The sequence below is a fragment of the Diabrotica virgifera genome, chromosome 3 (assembly GCF_917563875.1).
Source record: "Diabrotica virgifera virgifera chromosome 3, PGI_DIABVI_V3a".
In the NCBI taxonomy this organism is placed as follows: Eukaryota; Metazoa; Arthropoda; class Insecta; order Coleoptera; family Chrysomelidae; genus Diabrotica; species Diabrotica virgifera.
The window spans coordinates 110,964,732-110,981,970 of record NC_065445.1 but is presented as its reverse complement, the minus strand read 5'-3'; the positions used below and the strand labels follow the sequence as shown (position 1 = coordinate 110,981,970).

At 31.3% G+C, this 17,239-nt stretch overlaps 2 protein-coding genes across 2 annotated transcripts in view; one reads left to right on the top strand and one right to left on the bottom strand.

Annotated features, from left to right (window-relative positions):
• Nucleotides 1-542: 542 nt before the first annotated feature.
• LOC114332131 (zinc finger protein 79) lies at nt 543-12,554 on the bottom strand. The gene is made up of 2 exons (XM_028281866.2): nt 11,825-12,554; nt 543-2,100 (listed from the first exon to the last, which is right to left on the bottom strand). The coding sequence occupies exons 1-2, from the start codon at nt 12,281-12,283 to the stop codon at nt 616-618; spliced, it is 1,944 nt and encodes a 647-aa protein (XP_028137667.1). The 5' UTR covers nt 12,284-12,554; the 3' UTR covers nt 543-615.
• A 687-nt stretch (nt 12,555-13,241) lies between these two features.
• The window catches only part of LOC114332127 (N-sulphoglucosamine sulphohydrolase), a 68,282-nt gene continuing 64,284 nt past the window's right edge, over nt 13,242-17,239 (top strand). Inside the window, exon 1 of the mRNA XM_050646830.1 lies at nt 13,242-13,400. Coding sequence (XP_050502787.1) covers nt 13,313-13,400 — 88 coding nt within the window. The 5' untranslated portion in view covers nt 13,242-13,312. The remainder of the gene's footprint in view (nt 13,401-17,239) is intronic.

Here is a 17,239-nt window from a genome sequence, read left to right as displayed (position 1 = left end):
ATTAATCGATTTTAATTACTTGTCGAAATATATTAATTAACAACATTATTATATGACATTTGATTATACAGTACATTGTGGTGTATAATCGATAAAATAAAAATTATTTCATATTTTAGGCTAAAAATGACAAATGAATGTACTGATTAGTATACTAATTATACAATTTGGATTTTTTAATAAAGTATAAAGATGATATAATACATATTTTACCTAAAAACAACAAATATGTTTTTAGTTTGTAGATACTTTATATAGTTTCTTAAATTTTTAATTTTTTAATTTTATTTCTGTATTTTATCTATTTTTATAATAGACCTGGATCGCGCGTACCAAAAAAAGTTGATTAATAGCAGGCTGAAAATTCACGGTGTCTAGTCGGACAAAATTTGATGTATGGGAACACTGTATATATAAAAATATTTATAAAATACTTCTGGTTTTGGTAACACTTTATAAAAAGTCACGCATCGCCACTGGAACATTTGGTTATGTTATGGTTAATTTCTCAAAACATAAATAGAAAAAAAAATGATATACTATTAGTTCTTTAAAATTATATTTCTAAATTACAAGATAATATTCTAGTAAGTTATTATAATATTAAAAATTAAATTATACTTCTTGCTTCTCTTCTGAATCTTCTTTAATTACAAAGACAGTTTCCTCAGTTTCAAGCTCAGCTAATGCTCCTGCATCAACATTTTCATCAGCATGCTGACTCTTCATGTGATCCTTTAAAGCAAATGCTCTAGCATATGTTGCACCACACAGCCAGCAGTCAAACTTCAAATTATTTTCTCTTTTGTGGCTTTCCATATGGGCTCTGACAGCATACAGAGACGCAAATGGTCTGTTACATTCATTACAACTAAAGGGTTTTATATGGCTATTTTTATGCCCAGCTAACTGGACACTTGTTTTAAATGCTTTGGGACAGTAAGGACATTTATAGGCTCTTACATCGGAGTGTATTAGCAAGTGATGATTGTAAACACTATGAGATTTAAATCGTTTCTTGCATTGTGGGCATTCATAAGGTCTTGAACCAGAATGAGTTCTCATGTGTAGGGTCAGACAATAGCTGACTCTAAATCCTTTGCCACATACTTGGCAAATATGTGGTTTCTCACCAGTATGAATCCTTTCATGTTTTACCTTCTCATGTGGTCTAGAAAAGCGTCTACCACAATACTGGCATTCATACTTTCTGCGCAAGCAATGATTTACTTCATGATCTTCTAAAGCTGTAGAAGTATTATAAGCTTTTTTACAATATGAACAAACAAAAGTTTTTGTATTATTATGAGCTTTCATGTGCATTTCTAAATTTTCTTGGCTCATAAATTCTCTATTACATGTAGTACAGAACAAATTTTTTTCTTCAGAGTGTGACTTCATATGAACTTGTTCATATTCAAGATCATAAGGATTGTTGCAGATATGACACACAAATATCTTTCTTTCTTTTTTCTCACCATCAGCCAAATCATTATCTACCGGAGGTTCTACAGGTTTTATCTTAACAGGCTCATGCATCTTTAAGTGAAGTCTAAGGCTTTTTAATGATGGGAACAGTGTGTTACATGTATTACACCTGTGGGGATTTAATGTGATCACCTTATGTTTGGATTCTTCTGGTTGAGGCTGTAGGTGTAACTTCAAATGCGTATTAAGTGATGGGTAGGTTAAGAACACTGCTGTACAATGAGCACACTTAAACTGCTTTGTCTTCCTGCTTGCAGAACATTTGTGTTTGATGTAATGATCTAGTTTAGGAAATTGTAAGAAACATTTAGGGCATTGGTGAATTTGGAATATAGAACTTCTATTACTTATTTCAGCTGCTTCCTTCTCAGTTATTTTTCTTACTTTACCATTCTCTATAGCATAATTTTCGGTTAAAGGGATAACATTATCTTTTCTGGAAACCCAATCTACTCGTTTATTGTTCTTTTGTATTACGGGCCTTTCATTTTCATCATTTCCAGATTCTTGACTTAATTCAAAACTTTCTTCCTCCTGAGAATATTCAGTAACTTGATCTTCTTCTACTTGCATTTCTTGGGGTAAATCATTTTCATCAAATACATCAGTTTGCTAAAAATAAAAAATAAAACATATGCTTTATGTCAACTTTATCAAAATACGAGGGTTAATAAAAAAATCCCCACTTAGGATAAACTAGCGATATGTCTGAATTAGTCCTGTGGTGGGAGGTTATAGTCTAATGGGTGACCGCTCTAACGCCTGCTCTCTAATGAGGTGCAGTCAGTTACTGTTGCGATGAGAGAGAATAGTGCCATGTTCGGTTGCACAACGCATTGTTATCAAATTCTTTGCAAAAGAAAATATTGGTCCCGCTGAAATTTGTCGGAGATTAAAAAATCAATAGTGGGAATCAACACTGTCCAGTACACACGTGAAATTTTGGCATAGACAAGTTCGTGAAGGATGAGATGCTATGCAAAACAAAAGTCATCAATGACATCAAAAAATTGTCTGATGAAGGCGAAAACTCGTTTGTCTGCAGGCAAAGTTTTACAGACAGTGTTTTGAGATTATCGTGGCATTTTGTTACTGGATTTTCTCCATGAGAGATGAACCACTGATGCCACTTATTACTGTAGTCTTTTGGACCGTGTTCAAGCTGCCTATATGTCCAAAAGACAGGATGTCCTATATGAGATGTGTTCCTCTTGCATGACAACACCCGACCGCATACACCTGCCCTAACACAAGAAAAAATAGCGGAAATGCATTCGAGTTGAACATCCTGCATACAATCCTAATCTTTCACCATGTGATTAAGTGCCGCATTAAAAGATGCACTAGATTGAGCACGTTTTGATGATGATAATCAAGTGGAGCAATTCGTGAGCAATTGGTTAGATACCTGCCCTCATTATTTTTATGAAAATGTAATACAGAAACGTTCTAGCCACTGGGAAAAATGAATACAGAAGGAAGGAATGCATATAGAAAAATGAAGTATTGTTTAATTGTTGTAATTATGTTTAATTGTTGTAATTATAATTCAATAAAAAGTTATAAGCAAACGTCAGTTCTTATTTGATTCACCCTCGTACAAGCAAGAATATTTGCAATACAGTGATGAGTACACTAATAACTGGCAAAATAATGCAAAAGATGGAAAACATAATAAGTTGTGAGATAAAAAGAGATGAAACTAGTAAAGCGATGCAGGGCGTGTAAACAACTGTATTAATTATTAAAGATGTTCAAAATGTATCTACTCGTTCTGATAGTAAGATAGATAATATGGAATACAGTAAAACCTCCGTTAACCAAAACAGTTGACAGTTTTAATAATTTCGTCAATAAAAAGTAAATATTTATCGCAAAATGGAAACAATTCGATGTTAATTTGTCAACATCATCAACATTGCTTTTATACAACTAAAGAATGCAATTAAAATTTAATATTTAATATACAACACATTATGAAATCACCTAATAGTATTTTTTAATGCCAACTTTGACCAAGAATACTATGTAATTTGATACAAGAAGAATATAAAAAAACAATGTTATTTTTAACCGAAATTCTTGTTATCGGAAACAGCCTCCTTCCAATTATTTCAGTTAACGGAGGTTTTACTGTATATAAGTTTGTTCCATTATATCTTTGCACAAATGTCACGATTCATTTGCAAACAAGTTAAATCAAAACATGCAGGTAATATCATTGATATGTACTGTCAATGTAATAATTATGAAATGGGTATTATAGGTGGACATATTTTATAAAGTTAATTTCAAGACTCAACTTACATCACTGGTATCTATGATTAATGTGATTCCTAATACATTTCCAGTGAAAATAAAACTCTTTGATAAGTGTTGGCGATACAATTTTTTTTATATGCGTGTCCGCAAAGATTATAACTTCCAAAATATTTAAACGAAAAAATTTAGTTCATAATAGATGCTGACGAAAACAATTATTTCCCTTTCTGTTTCTGTTTCTACTGACGAAAACAATTATTTCTGAGAACTTTTTATTTACTAATTATAATTTTCATGGACCCACAAACAGAAATGATGTTTTTTGCTGATACTCCTCAAAAAATAAATTTCTTCACTAACACTTTATTAGGGATTATAATTTACACAATCATATAATCAAAAATAATATTTTTCGCGGCGTTCATTGAAAGTTCTACTCTTTACGGCATTTTTCGGAGTAATACTTTTCGTAGGCGGCGGCGACATATACTATATTTGCCACTGGGAGTTACTACACAGTTGATGTGGACAACTGTTAATGTAGCACGAGGTATATTTGTCTCATAACGCTGCCAAGGTGTTAACTATGTATAAAATGTTGGAATATATTTTTAACAGAATATAACTTTATAAAATAAACACAATATAAGTTATAAATTCCAATAAACACAACATATGTGCTAATATCATTGTCACTGAAAATGATAAAAAATGTCAAAATTCATAGTAAACAAGGTATCAAAGACATGCAGTATTATTTATCCTTGTTTAAATTATTGTAGATTCTATGGACAAGTGGTTTAATTTTGCGAAACTAGTTTCTGTGAGGTAAAAAAGGGACACTAGTATAGTATAAAAAGTAAGTCGTGAATAATGCATGTGCAAAGTTATAATAGAAGATAAACTATTTAGATGGGAAATAAGCCACAATTAAATTGAAAAAATAATTTTATTAACGTTTCGACACCCAAATCGTGTGCCGTTGTCAAAATACAAAATACTACTAAATTAAACAAAAATGTTGTTTATAAGTAAAAAAAATCTTCTAATAATTTATTTAATCTGACTCATTCATATTGGCAATTCAGACGTATATTATACAATAGAATAGAATAGAATAGAATAATTTTTATTTGCATAAAATTTTCACATATTTGAGCAAATAACGTCAATTAAAGGTAAAAGTAAAAAGAAAAGAGATTGTATAAATCTAAATTACATACATAGAACAATTATCATGATTAAAATTAAAAATTAGACATTACGGGCTGGTTGTTCGAAAGCTAATCAACAATGATCATTATCAAATATTTAATTACTGTCACCAACTGTCAATGTCAACTTTGTTTGGGTTGCTGAAAACATAATATGAAATTACTTAATTACTTATGTTAATAATTGTTATGTTAATTGATTAACTAATCTCATAATTTTAATCAATTATGTTTTCAGCAACCCAATAAAAGTTGACATTGACAGTTTTGGTGACAGTAATTAAATATTTGATAGTGATCATTGTTGATTAGCGTTCGAACAACGGCCCTAAATGTTACAAAAACAAAAACAACTAATACTCCAGGTATTCCATCACAGTATATGGTTCTACAATGACCAGATATTTAAATAACTCTCTTTTAAATCTTCCAAATTGAATCTCTTGTTTTAATGCTGATGGTAACTTGTTGTGGAATTTGATACAGGCATATAGTGGACTCCGTTCTCTTAAGGCCGGTTGTTCGAACGCTAATCAATAATGATCACTATCAAATATTTAATTACTGTCACCAAAACTGTCAATGTCAACTTTTATTGGGTTGCTGAAAACATAATTAATTAAAATTATTAGATTAGTTAATCAATTAACATAACAATTATTAACATAATTGATTAAGTAACTTCATATTATGTTTTCAGCAACCCAAACAAAGTTGACATTGACAGTTGGTGACAGTAATTAAATATTTGATAATGATCATTGTTGATTAGCTTTCGAACAACAGGCCCTTAGAGTAAGCCTGTGTCTAGGGATAGTTAGGTTTAGAGCTCTTGTGTGATGTGTATGATTGGGGATGTAATGGTTAAATAATGAAGGGTTCTTAAAAAAGTTTAAACATTCATAAATGTAGATGGCTGGAAAAGTAAGTATATTTAGTAGTTTAAATTTCCCCCTGCATGAGTCCTTGATTTTCATCCCAAGAATAATCCGTATTACTTTTTTCTGAATGATAAGAAGCTCTGATGTTGCCACTGCATTTCCCCAGAACATGATTCCATAACGTAGTTGAGAATAAAAGTTAGCATAATAAACAGTAAGAAGAGTATCCTGCTGTAAGTATGCTTTAAGCACTCTTATTGAGTAGCATGCAGAGTTAAGTTTTTTACATAACTGCAATTAGTATAGTATAGTTGATCCAAAAGATGGCATAACCCAGACATCCAAAGTGAAAGTTATCCTTCAACACCAAATTGTTCAATATGGTCCACATAATGTCCAGAAAAAAGTCACACCATTTTGAGCGTCGGGTTTTGGGGGGGGGGGGGGGGGGGGGGAGGGGGCAGAAATCGGTAAATTCGTAGTTTTTTAAGTTTTTCGCCAATATTTCTAAAATTATGCGGTTTAGCATGAATAACCCTCTATACAAAATTGTTCTACATTAAATTTGAAATAAAAAAGGCCCTATGCATAATCTTTCTAAAATGAATGGTTCCAAAGTTACGGAGGTAGTATAGTATAACTGGTCCTTTTCTCCCAAACATCCAAAGTAAAAGTTTTCCTTCAACACCAAAATGTTCTATATAGTCCACATATTGTTCAGTAAAAAGTTACACCATTTTGAGCGTCCGGTTTGGGAGGGAGATGGGAGAGAAGCCGGTAAATTAGTAGTTTTTTTACGTTTTTCGTCAATATTTCTAAAACTATGCTTTAGAGTAAACAATGTTATATACAAAAATGTTCTACATGAAATTTAAAACAAAAAATGTTCTATACATAATTGTTATAAAAGCAACGGTTCCAGAGTTACGGAGGGTGAAAGTCGAGGTTTTCGATATTTTTTGGGCAATATTTATGATATAACTATACCAAAAACCCAGACATCCAAAGTGAAAGTTATCCTCCAACACCAAATTGTTCTATATGGTCCACATAATGTTCAGAAAAAAGTTACACCATTTTGAGCGTCGGGTTTGGGAGGGGGGGGAGCGGGGAGAAATCGGTAAATATAAAAAGTATCGAAAACCTCCACATTTCACCCTCCGTAACTCTGGAACCGTTGATTTTATAACAATTATGTATAGAACCTCTTTTGTTTTGAATTTTATGTAGAACATTTTTCTATAGAACATTCTTTACGCTAAAGCATAGTTTTAGAAATATTGACGAAAAACGTAAAAAACTACTAATTTACCGACTTCTCCCCCATCTCCCCCCCCCCCCAAACCGGACGCTCAAAATGGTGTAACTTTTTACTGAACAATATGTGGACGATATAGAACAATTTGGTGTTAAAGGAAAACTTTTACTTTGGATGACTGGGCCTTTTTTTGGACCAATTATACTATACTACCTCTGTAACTTTGGAACCGTTCATTTTAGAAGGGTTATGCATAGGGCCTTTTTTATTTCAAATTTAATCTAGAACAATTTTGTGTAGAGGGTTGTTTATGCTAAACCGCTTAGTTTTAGAAATATTGACGAAAAACATAAATAACTACGAATTTGCAGATTTCTCCCCCCAAACCCGACGCTCAAAATGGTGTGACTTTTTTATGAACATTATGTGGACCATATAGAACAATTTGGTGTTGGAGGATAACTTTCACTTTGGATGTCTGGGTTTGGGTCTAACTATACCCTACTAAATAGGTGTACATCCCACTGCAGATATTGGTCAATGTAGATACCCAGGAATTTGACAGAGTTGGATGTTTCTATGTGGTCTGATTGAATATTTACCATATTCGTGATCGGACCTCGAGACTAAATGGTTCTAAAATAGATGAAGACAGTCTTATCACAGTTCAACAATAATTTATTCCCAGCAAACCATCTCTCAGCCCTCTCCATATTTTCACCTGTTTTTAAGAGCAACTCTTCATTTTTTATTATTATTTACTTAGAATTTTTTACTTAGCAACAACATTTTTGTTTAATTTAGTAGTATTTTGTATTTTGACAACAGCACCCGATTTGGGCATCGAAACGTTAATAAAATTAATAAAATTATTTTTTTAATTTAATTGTGGCTTATTTCCCATCTAAATAGTTTATCGTAAAAATGCCACAAGGAAATAGCTTCAGATATAATGAAAGAACTACATTAAATATAACGATGGCTTAGTGTGAAAACCTCGTATCTCAATAAAATACAATTTTACAGGATAGGCAAAAAACTGATTTACTGTATATTATAACATAAAAAGAAAAAACTATCTTTACATATTTTTAATTTGGACACATTTCGATAGTTACACATAAATTTTGCACATATATTATTATTATGTTTCAAAAATCACTATAATTTTATTTGTAATAAAGCTTTTAAATTACTTTAATTTTTGAAAAGAACCTTGTCAGAATTCAATAATGTGGATTGTTTTAAAAGTGTGTATTGTTCTATGGTTAGATCAGTTCTGGAATATTCCAGCACTATTTGGTCTCCTTTATATAAATGTCATATTGAAAGCATTGAGAAAGTTCAGAAAAAATTTCTACGCTTTGTAGGCTATAAATTAGGGATTTCTTCAGAAGATATAGTGTATTGTGACATTTTAAAATTACTTGATATACCAACATTAGAAAATCGTCGTTTAATGCTAGATTTGGTTTTTCTTTTCAAGATTGTAAACGGAATGATAGATTCACCTCAAATTTTGCAGAGTATAGGTCTTAGGGTTCCTTAAAGGTGCACAAGATCTAAGGACGTTTTTCACTTAGAATTCCAACAAACAAACTATTGTCTAAATAGACCTACAAGACGAATGTGTCAATCTGGAAATGATTTAGATGTAGACTTTTTTCTAGCTCTCTGAATAGCTTTCGAAAAAAGCTGAAAAAATCTTTTTAAAATACAATGTAGGCTGTCACTGTAAACTGTCATTTAGGTATTTATTCTATTTATTTGTCTTGTGTAAATTGTATGTAATTATGAATGTATATGAATTATTTAATGATTGTAATTATTGTAATTGGTATAACCGTAAATAAACTATTTATTTATTTATTATTTAATTTTTTACCTGACCTACAAGGTATTCATTCTTAAGTTCTATATATACGTGGTTTTCATATTAGATATTTAAAATATACGATTTTTTCATATTAATTATTGATTCATGTATATCTGTCTAACATAATTTTGAATACTAAAAGGGTTATATAAAAAAAAATAAAAATAAGTTATTTATTTAGTTTATTGACATATTTTACAAAATTAACATTAAACGACGAAATTATTATATATTGATTTTTGAAACAATAAAATCATTGACTTTTAATCTAAATAACAAACTCAATGCTATAATAAAATGTCTTAATCATCTCAGTCTTTTAATTATTTCTTAATTATGTCAGTCTGTACTTTGTTTAGAGTCCACTCTTACCTGAAGAATACAGGAGCACTCATTATTTTTTTTTAGCCTTACATAGTTTTCCTCCGGACTTATGAGGTAGTGTGTCATAGAAAAGATGAACATCTCTGGGTATTACCGACTTCATTTCTTGAAGATGCTTGAACTTATTTGCTTCCAAAGGAATTCGGGCTTTGTAGAGAGAGGGAACAACTACTTCATCATCGGGTTTCCATACTCTTCTCGGAAGATCAGTAAAGTTATCTTCAAATTCTAATTTCACTTGCAACGACCAGTCTGATTTATATTCGATGCAATGGAGATCTGTAACACTGGGGTCTCCTTTTTTTGTTCCTGGTCTGATCGATTCAATGAATTTGAGGCTGCTGTACTGTTTAAAGAAGTCATGGTAGATATATCGTACTTTGTATGGCTTAGGATGTAGTCTGGCTGATCTGATAGCTGCTTCGTAGCTTGAAGGAGAGTAAATTTCCCTATTTTTAAGCTTCCGTTCGATAGTTGCGTGCATGGAATCACACTCCATTTGAGTGTGTCCCTTGACCAAGAATTTTTGTGTAATAGTTATACCAGTTTTATGAGAAGCGAGCAGGATGGCATTAGCTAGTATACAGTTCCGGTTTTGGTATGTACAGCCATCACTGTATAAGACTACATGTTCGTAGGTAGTTCTATGGATTTCAGTTGTTATGAAATTGTAGATAATGGTTGCAAACTCATCTGCGTTTAGACCCCCTTCACACTCATCCCACAAATAGCAGTGTCCATCCTGATTGGTGAGATTGAAGATCGTAAAATTGTGGACCTTTAGCTTTGTGCGACAGTACAACGCAGAAGCGTTTAAGTATAGACTTAGCAAAACTGATTGTAGGTCCATTGTAAACACAGCGGTTTTGCTGTTGGTAGAGTTCGCATAATCTTTGTCTTTGTCTTTTTCTTGCCTAGCTTTTTTCTTCTGTTCAATGTAAGCGTTATACTTATCTTCTCTTAAATTTCCCGCTGTGAATGTGCAACAAATGTCGCATTGATCTTTTTTTGGTTGAAATAAGCTCAGATTGCACTCATCAAATATTTCATAAAATAAACATATCGACGATAAAAAAAATAGCTTTATTTTGAGACTCACAGTATTCTTGGTACAACCGATACAAACGTGCCTTTGATTGCCACTTTGGTTCTAAATACATCTTTTTGGTATCTTTTCTGCAGTAATGAGACTCAAGCTTAGGCAAAGTTTCAAAAAAGGATTTTAATAAATCTTTTTTAGCCTTATTTGCTGCACTCTTTCTTGTATCGATAAATTCTTGCTGTTCCTCCTTTAATTCTTCTTCATTATAATTTTCAGCTTGGCCTTGGCTTTCTTTAAATTTACCCACCCAATTTGAAACTGACCATTCTTCAACAGATAAAGTGTTAAGAAACATTTTCTTACAAATTCTTACTTTTTGTAGACTGTTATTCTTAATCAGGTACTATCAACACTGAGATAAAGTTTACGTTTTAAAAATGTTCCAATGATTGTAAAATGGGATTATTGTGAAAAGGATGTTATTACAGGGTTGGAGATTTAGCTTAGGTATTGAATTATATCGAATTGGTGATGGTTTTTATATCACTGTATTATATTGAGTTTCCGGTTGTGTTTGAAGAATATAATTGTTTTGTCAACATCTGAACCATCCAAATTAAATTTTATTTCTGGTTAGTTAATATTTAGTTACAATAAATGCGTTTAAATTTCTAGGGTTTATTAGGTACTGTAAAAAGCGGTCTATTACAGAAAAAATATTGTTATATGGTCCGTTGTCAATTTCAGCTGCGCTTAGACCTCTAGCGTTTATTAGGTGATGTAAAAATTGGTCTATTGTAGATAATACTTTGTTATATGGTTCAAATATTGCTTTTAAAATGAAGACACAAATATTAACTATGAAAAACTCGTAATTATTATCCTTGTAGTACATATAGACGTTGTTCAAGTACCTATGATAACCTCGTATATCTTGATATACGTGTTTTTCATAGATAGTTATGCTGTGTTCATGATTATTTACGAGGTTTTCATTTCTAATATCCTAGTGGACACCTCCAAATACTAGGTTAAAACAGTACAAATCTTTTGAATTAAGATTAATAAAATGTTTCTACTTGCATGACAACTTATCATTGTTCACAAAAAAAAAACACTTCTCCAAGTCAAAACTCTTAAACAAACACTCCAAATTAAGTACCACATTCTTGATTATATACGCTGTCTTCACACTAAATCAAGAAATCACCTGATATATGTGTTTTCTTTTTATGGCTTTAGAAAAAAACATGGTGTATTTGGATTTTTTCAGCTGTAAACCGTGAGAGACAAAGTTTTCAAACTAAAACCATAAAAATGTCATTTTCGAAAAAAAATTGAGATAGGAGGTTTTCATACTAAGCCATCGATAAATATTATAGTTCATCTATTGAAAAAGGTGATTATTTTTTTACTTACCAGCACAACATCTTCTCCAGCATGGTACTCTTTTAAATGATCTTTAATTGAGCTAAATTGAACTTTACAAACTTCACACTCATAGATAACATTTCCATTCTCCTCCACTTCTTCAGCAATATCCTCACTTTCAATAAATTCGATCTGCTGAGTATCATCATTCACCATTTCTACATGTTCATCTGTAGGTTCTTCTTGTGATTCGTCCACTGGGATCAACAATGGATCTGAAGGCTCCTGGATTTGGATTTCAGGATCAGTTTCATTTTGGTTACACTCTTCACTAAGTTCACATTCCGTGTCTAGGTGTTCTGCTAATTCAATAACACTATTAAAAGCTAAAGTACAAACTGGACAAGACAAACTATTTAATAACTCGCTTATATGATACTTTAAATCCTGACGGGAAGAAAAATGTTCATTACAACATAAAGGACATTTTAAAAGCTGTGTACCCATTTTCCTCGCTTCTCAACTTGTTTAAAAAGGTATTTAAATAGTTCAGGCTTCTGTCATTTTATTATATAATTATTGTTTCAAATATTTCAGTATGTTTTCTGTTTAATAATTATATTTTATATTATTTCAAAAATTACAACTTTAGAGCGATTTTCTTCTTCGTTCCCTCAAATAGCTTCCAACTTGGACAAAAAAACACAAGTCACTGAAACCACACTACACTGAAACACTAATTTCTTGTGGATATGTCTAAAAACAGGAAGGAAAAAGTAGAATCAGAGATGTCTGCGAATAAACAAATCAAGCTAGAGGGCGCCACAATTTATATGATTTATGCACAGAGTTGTTCTCTGGTTTAAGTCATCAATTAATTATGAATTAATTTAAAAAATATATGTTATATCCGTTATATCTTATATTCTGATTCTGTAATATTATTATAAGATCAATGTTATGTAATTTCTCATTTTTAAAGACACCATTAAGATGTCACCCTTAAGGACGGGCAAATTAAAGGTTTACCGTGTAGCCTGAAAAATAAATTTATATAAAATATGAAGTGGAGGTGGCTTTGTAAAATACTTATGTTCATGTTGTTTTTATTGGCTTACTATCCACTATCTTATGTTAATATAAATCCATTATTAAATTTCTATATGTAACTGATAATAAGTAGTATCATAGCCGTTTAAAGGTGGCTATGGTAGTATGTATTAATTTCTTAATATAGTCGGTTCGCTAAACTCAGACGCAACTGGCTAGATATTTTAGTCGATATTTTTTTTGTTTTTTGCCAATTTTGCAAAAATTGGCAAAATTACTAACTATTTAGTGATTATTAATTATTTAGTAATTATTTTTTGCCAATTTTACTAAAATTGGCAAAATTACCGACTAAAATATCTAGAAAGTTGCGTCTGAGTTTAACGAACAGACTATACCAAGATTTCTTACAACATAACAGTAAAAGCAACAACCGGCAACAGTGTTTGGCCAACATCTGTTTTGTTTGTGTTAAAAAGTAGGATAATGTACTTTTGGATAATATTAGGGTGTTGTTTAATACAAATAGACTGTACTATCCCACCAAAAAAATTAAATGCTTTAGTTATTTTAGGTAAGGAAAGCTTTGGTAAATTTCTTTAATTTATTATTTTTATGGTAAATAAATAAAAGATGTACGTAGATGGCGTCTATGTTGCTTCTGGTTTCATTTGACGTTGTCAGTTATTGAATCAAGAACTAGGCGGGGATTTCAAAATTATGTTTGTTATCACGTGTTCACAAGCTACTTTTACAAAAATAAACTGCAAATTCAAATTCTTTATGTGGAATGAAATAAATAATTTGTTATTAAAAAATGTGTCCCAAGGGATCCAAAGGTCTTTGGCTTGAGATATAAGTAATTTAATGTTTAATTATTATACAATGAGTGTCTTTTGAAAATAAATTTATTCAAAATAATACAAAATTAAGCAAAATTTAAAAAATTATATTTTATAAATAGAAGCTGACCCAAAAGACCATTTGTAATTTTAAAAGTAAAATTCAATTTTGTATAGTTTTTTTACTAGCAACAGTGGCGTGCTGGAACTTTTCATGTGACCCGGAGATTTTATAGAAAAGCGGCCTCCCAACCTCATTCTGTATGTCTGAAAATAAATATTATCTATAGCAATCATTTATGTATACAGAGTGGGCCAAAGAAAACAGTCCATCTCGATATTTGGCAGTATTTATTAGATTTTAAGAAAATGACGAAACAGGTCGATTTTTGATCTAAGGGGCACACATTTTTACGGTACATACTTCTGTCATTTGTCATTTGTCAAGCCCGTCCCTTCCACTTTTCCCCACTCCTTATTTTAAATAGGGAATAGGGGTTGTGTGCTAGCTCATTTGAAAGGTTATTCAATTCTCTATTCAGTAATATAAACATTAACATAATTAAGAATAGGTACAGGGTGTCCAAGAAAAAAAATTTTAATTAATTAATTGACACAAAAAGAAGAATGTATGTAATTTATTTAATTCAAAATACATTCTACTGTTGTCACAAAACAGAAAAAATGTTTTTTGATAAATAAACATTGCTTTTTGCTTAATTTCAATGTTAAAGCTGCCACCCATCTGCCTCTATTGGGTAGGTTTAATGTTGAATTTAAGCAACAAACAATGTTTATTTATCAAATAAACATTTTTTTTCTGTTTTCTATTAATTTTCAATTAATTTATTATAACAAAACAAAAGCAACTTTGCTATTTATTAATGCGTTATTTAGATAGCTTTACTCGAGTTACTTGGTAACAAAAAAAGATGAAGAAAATTGCTCCATGGGAAGCCGCGAAAATGCATTTTTTTAACGTATACCGATTTTGAACTTTTAGATTCCATTTTCTCCAACTTGATTTTTTATTGAAATTTTGGTATTTTTGGCATTTTTCGCTCGTAATACCGATACGTAATACCGATAGTTTTTATTATTATAATAATATGTTATGAGTCTTTTAAATATATGAAAATTTGTGTGGAGAACGTGGACCGAAATAAAAAAGTGATGGTTAAAAAATTACCATGCTCTTATTTATATCTTCGTTGCACATGCCGGTCAACTTTGATCGGTTGTATCTTAACCACTCATCGCAATTAAACGTTTTTTCTTTTAAAAGAAGCGTCCTGCCGCGTTCTTTCCAATACCGTTTTTATAATTTAATTTGATTTAATATTTCCCGAGATATTCTATTTGTTTATAAGCCAAAAAATTGTTTATAATTTTAAAATATCCCTGAGGCCGCTAAAATAGTCCAATTTTAATTCTGTAAAGTACTTTAGATAGGTACAGTGGGTGATCATATTATTAGAGCCACCTCAGAAAATTTTACTTTTGTTTAATAATGGTATATAAGTTTTTTCTTTATACGGTCCACATTGCGTTTGAAACTTTAGAAATGGATGCTATGTTTCTGTTGGAGTGATTAGTATTGAATATTAAAGTTTTTATTTCTGCTATTTTCCTTGGTGAGATGTCTTTGGATTTCCCATGATGTTCTGGTACCACTAGTGTAACGAACGCGCATTTTTTACTAAATTCACAAAATATAGTATAGGACTGTCAGAATATCACTAGATAGCAATGGAAACTCACAAAGTTTATTATAACTCTAAACACCAAGAATACAAAATAATAGGCACACGAGTTGCAAGGTAGGCTGGGCAGCACTGACGAACAATGGCATCTCGCATCTGAGTCACTCATTGCCACACATGCGTGTTGTCACTATTGTCAGACTATTTATTGCACTTTCATAAAGTGTACCAAGACAGCCAAATGAAAACAAATGCATTAATTTATGATACAGCTCAATTATATACCCTTCCTCTAAAACATTGAATTTTACTAGGTGGCTCTAATAATATGATCACCCACTGTACAGTGCCTTTTTATACAAAAAGCATAGCTATTCTTATGCATCATAATTATTGTGGTTATTATGGCGACCCTAAATTTTTAATGAATAATTTAATTGTTGCTAAAAAGGGTTCATTCCATTTCCATCTGCTTCTGGAAATATAATGTATATTATAAATGCTTTTATACTACGAAGTTATTTAATTATTGATAAATAATTACTAACCTAAAATTTTAGTTGAAAATTAAAGATTTTGTTGGAAAAACCCGCATTTTCCGAGGAAAATTTTAGTTGAAGTAAATCGGAAAAAACATGTCTCCATGCAGAATTTAATTACGGTGAATTTTTATTTGGGTGTTTTTGGTGTAAAGTTAAAATCTTTGGAGTTATAGAGCAAAAATTGAAAAAACACGATTTTCGGGCGCCATTTTGTCTATAAAAAAGTAGCACACTATCTGCGGACTTTGCATACCCATATTAATAATATATAGAATCATAAGATTCGATACCAGCAACAAAATTGCTGGTAAATAACTTTTCCTTGTATTTTTCTAATTAACCCAGATGCACATTGAAAATGCATTTTTCTTATTCCCAAAATGCAATTTTCATCTCCCGGAAATCAATTTAGCTCACAAAATTTCCTGAAACTCTCCAGAATCGAATTCAAAAAATCTTACTGCACAAAATTCCTATAGGTTTAATGCTTCGTTGTCTCGCCTAATAGGCCTATTGGTTAAGAATGGGTCGCGGACGTTTCCCCAACTGTCATCAATACGACTAACTTCACGCGTAACTTTGATACGAGAATTATAAAAAAAATATGCATTGAAATCCAGATCCCGTAATTTTATGAGCGTTATAAAGTGAGTACAAAGACATACATATTTCTTTTTTTGTAATTACAGCTTCAATTTACCGTACATTTCTCGTAGACCCTGCCGATAAGGTAGAGTCGTGTTGGGGAAAGCTCGCGTGCCCAATCAGAATACGTATTGTCTTTAACTTAAAATTTCTAAAAGAAAGTTTGTAATCTAGATGTCACCTATGGCCTATCCTAGTATTTTTATTAAAATACTCACTTCTTCTGCTCGGTGTGGCTACATGCTACATGCACAGCATGATACCTACTGTTTTTTCGCTAACTGCACACTTCCTTGTTGTGACTAAATTTTGTCAAACTTTGTATCATCAAGAAAAACATTGAAAAAAATTGTTATATCGAAATTCTTTAAATTAGAGTTTATGAGAAAAGCAAGGTTTGCAGATGACCAAGTGGTAACGGCTCAAGATGAAGAAGATCTGTCCTATATGCTCCGACAATTAGAAGAGGAATAGGGGAGGGTAGTACACAATGAGACAACACATTTTTATTTCTGACATTGACATTTTTGAATTTGTCTACAAACTGAGTTAACCAGACTTCAATATGATTATTTCCTCAATATAATCTGAAATAAATATTCCCTCATGAGTGAAGAAACAAAATCTATGATTATTTTTCTAACCGTCTACATCTGTCTCATTGTGTACCATTGGTGGTAC

Bases quoted from the DNA above. Each gene is read 5' to 3' on its own strand.
- LOC114332131 (XM_028281866.2), bottom strand. From the start codon at position 12,283: ATGGGTACACAGCTTTTAAAATGTCCTTTATGTTGTAATGAACATTTT. The intron at 2,101-11,824 runs GTAAGTAAAAAA...TTTTATTTTTAG, and splicing joins CTGGAGAAGATGTTGTGCTG to CAAACTGATGTATTTGATGA.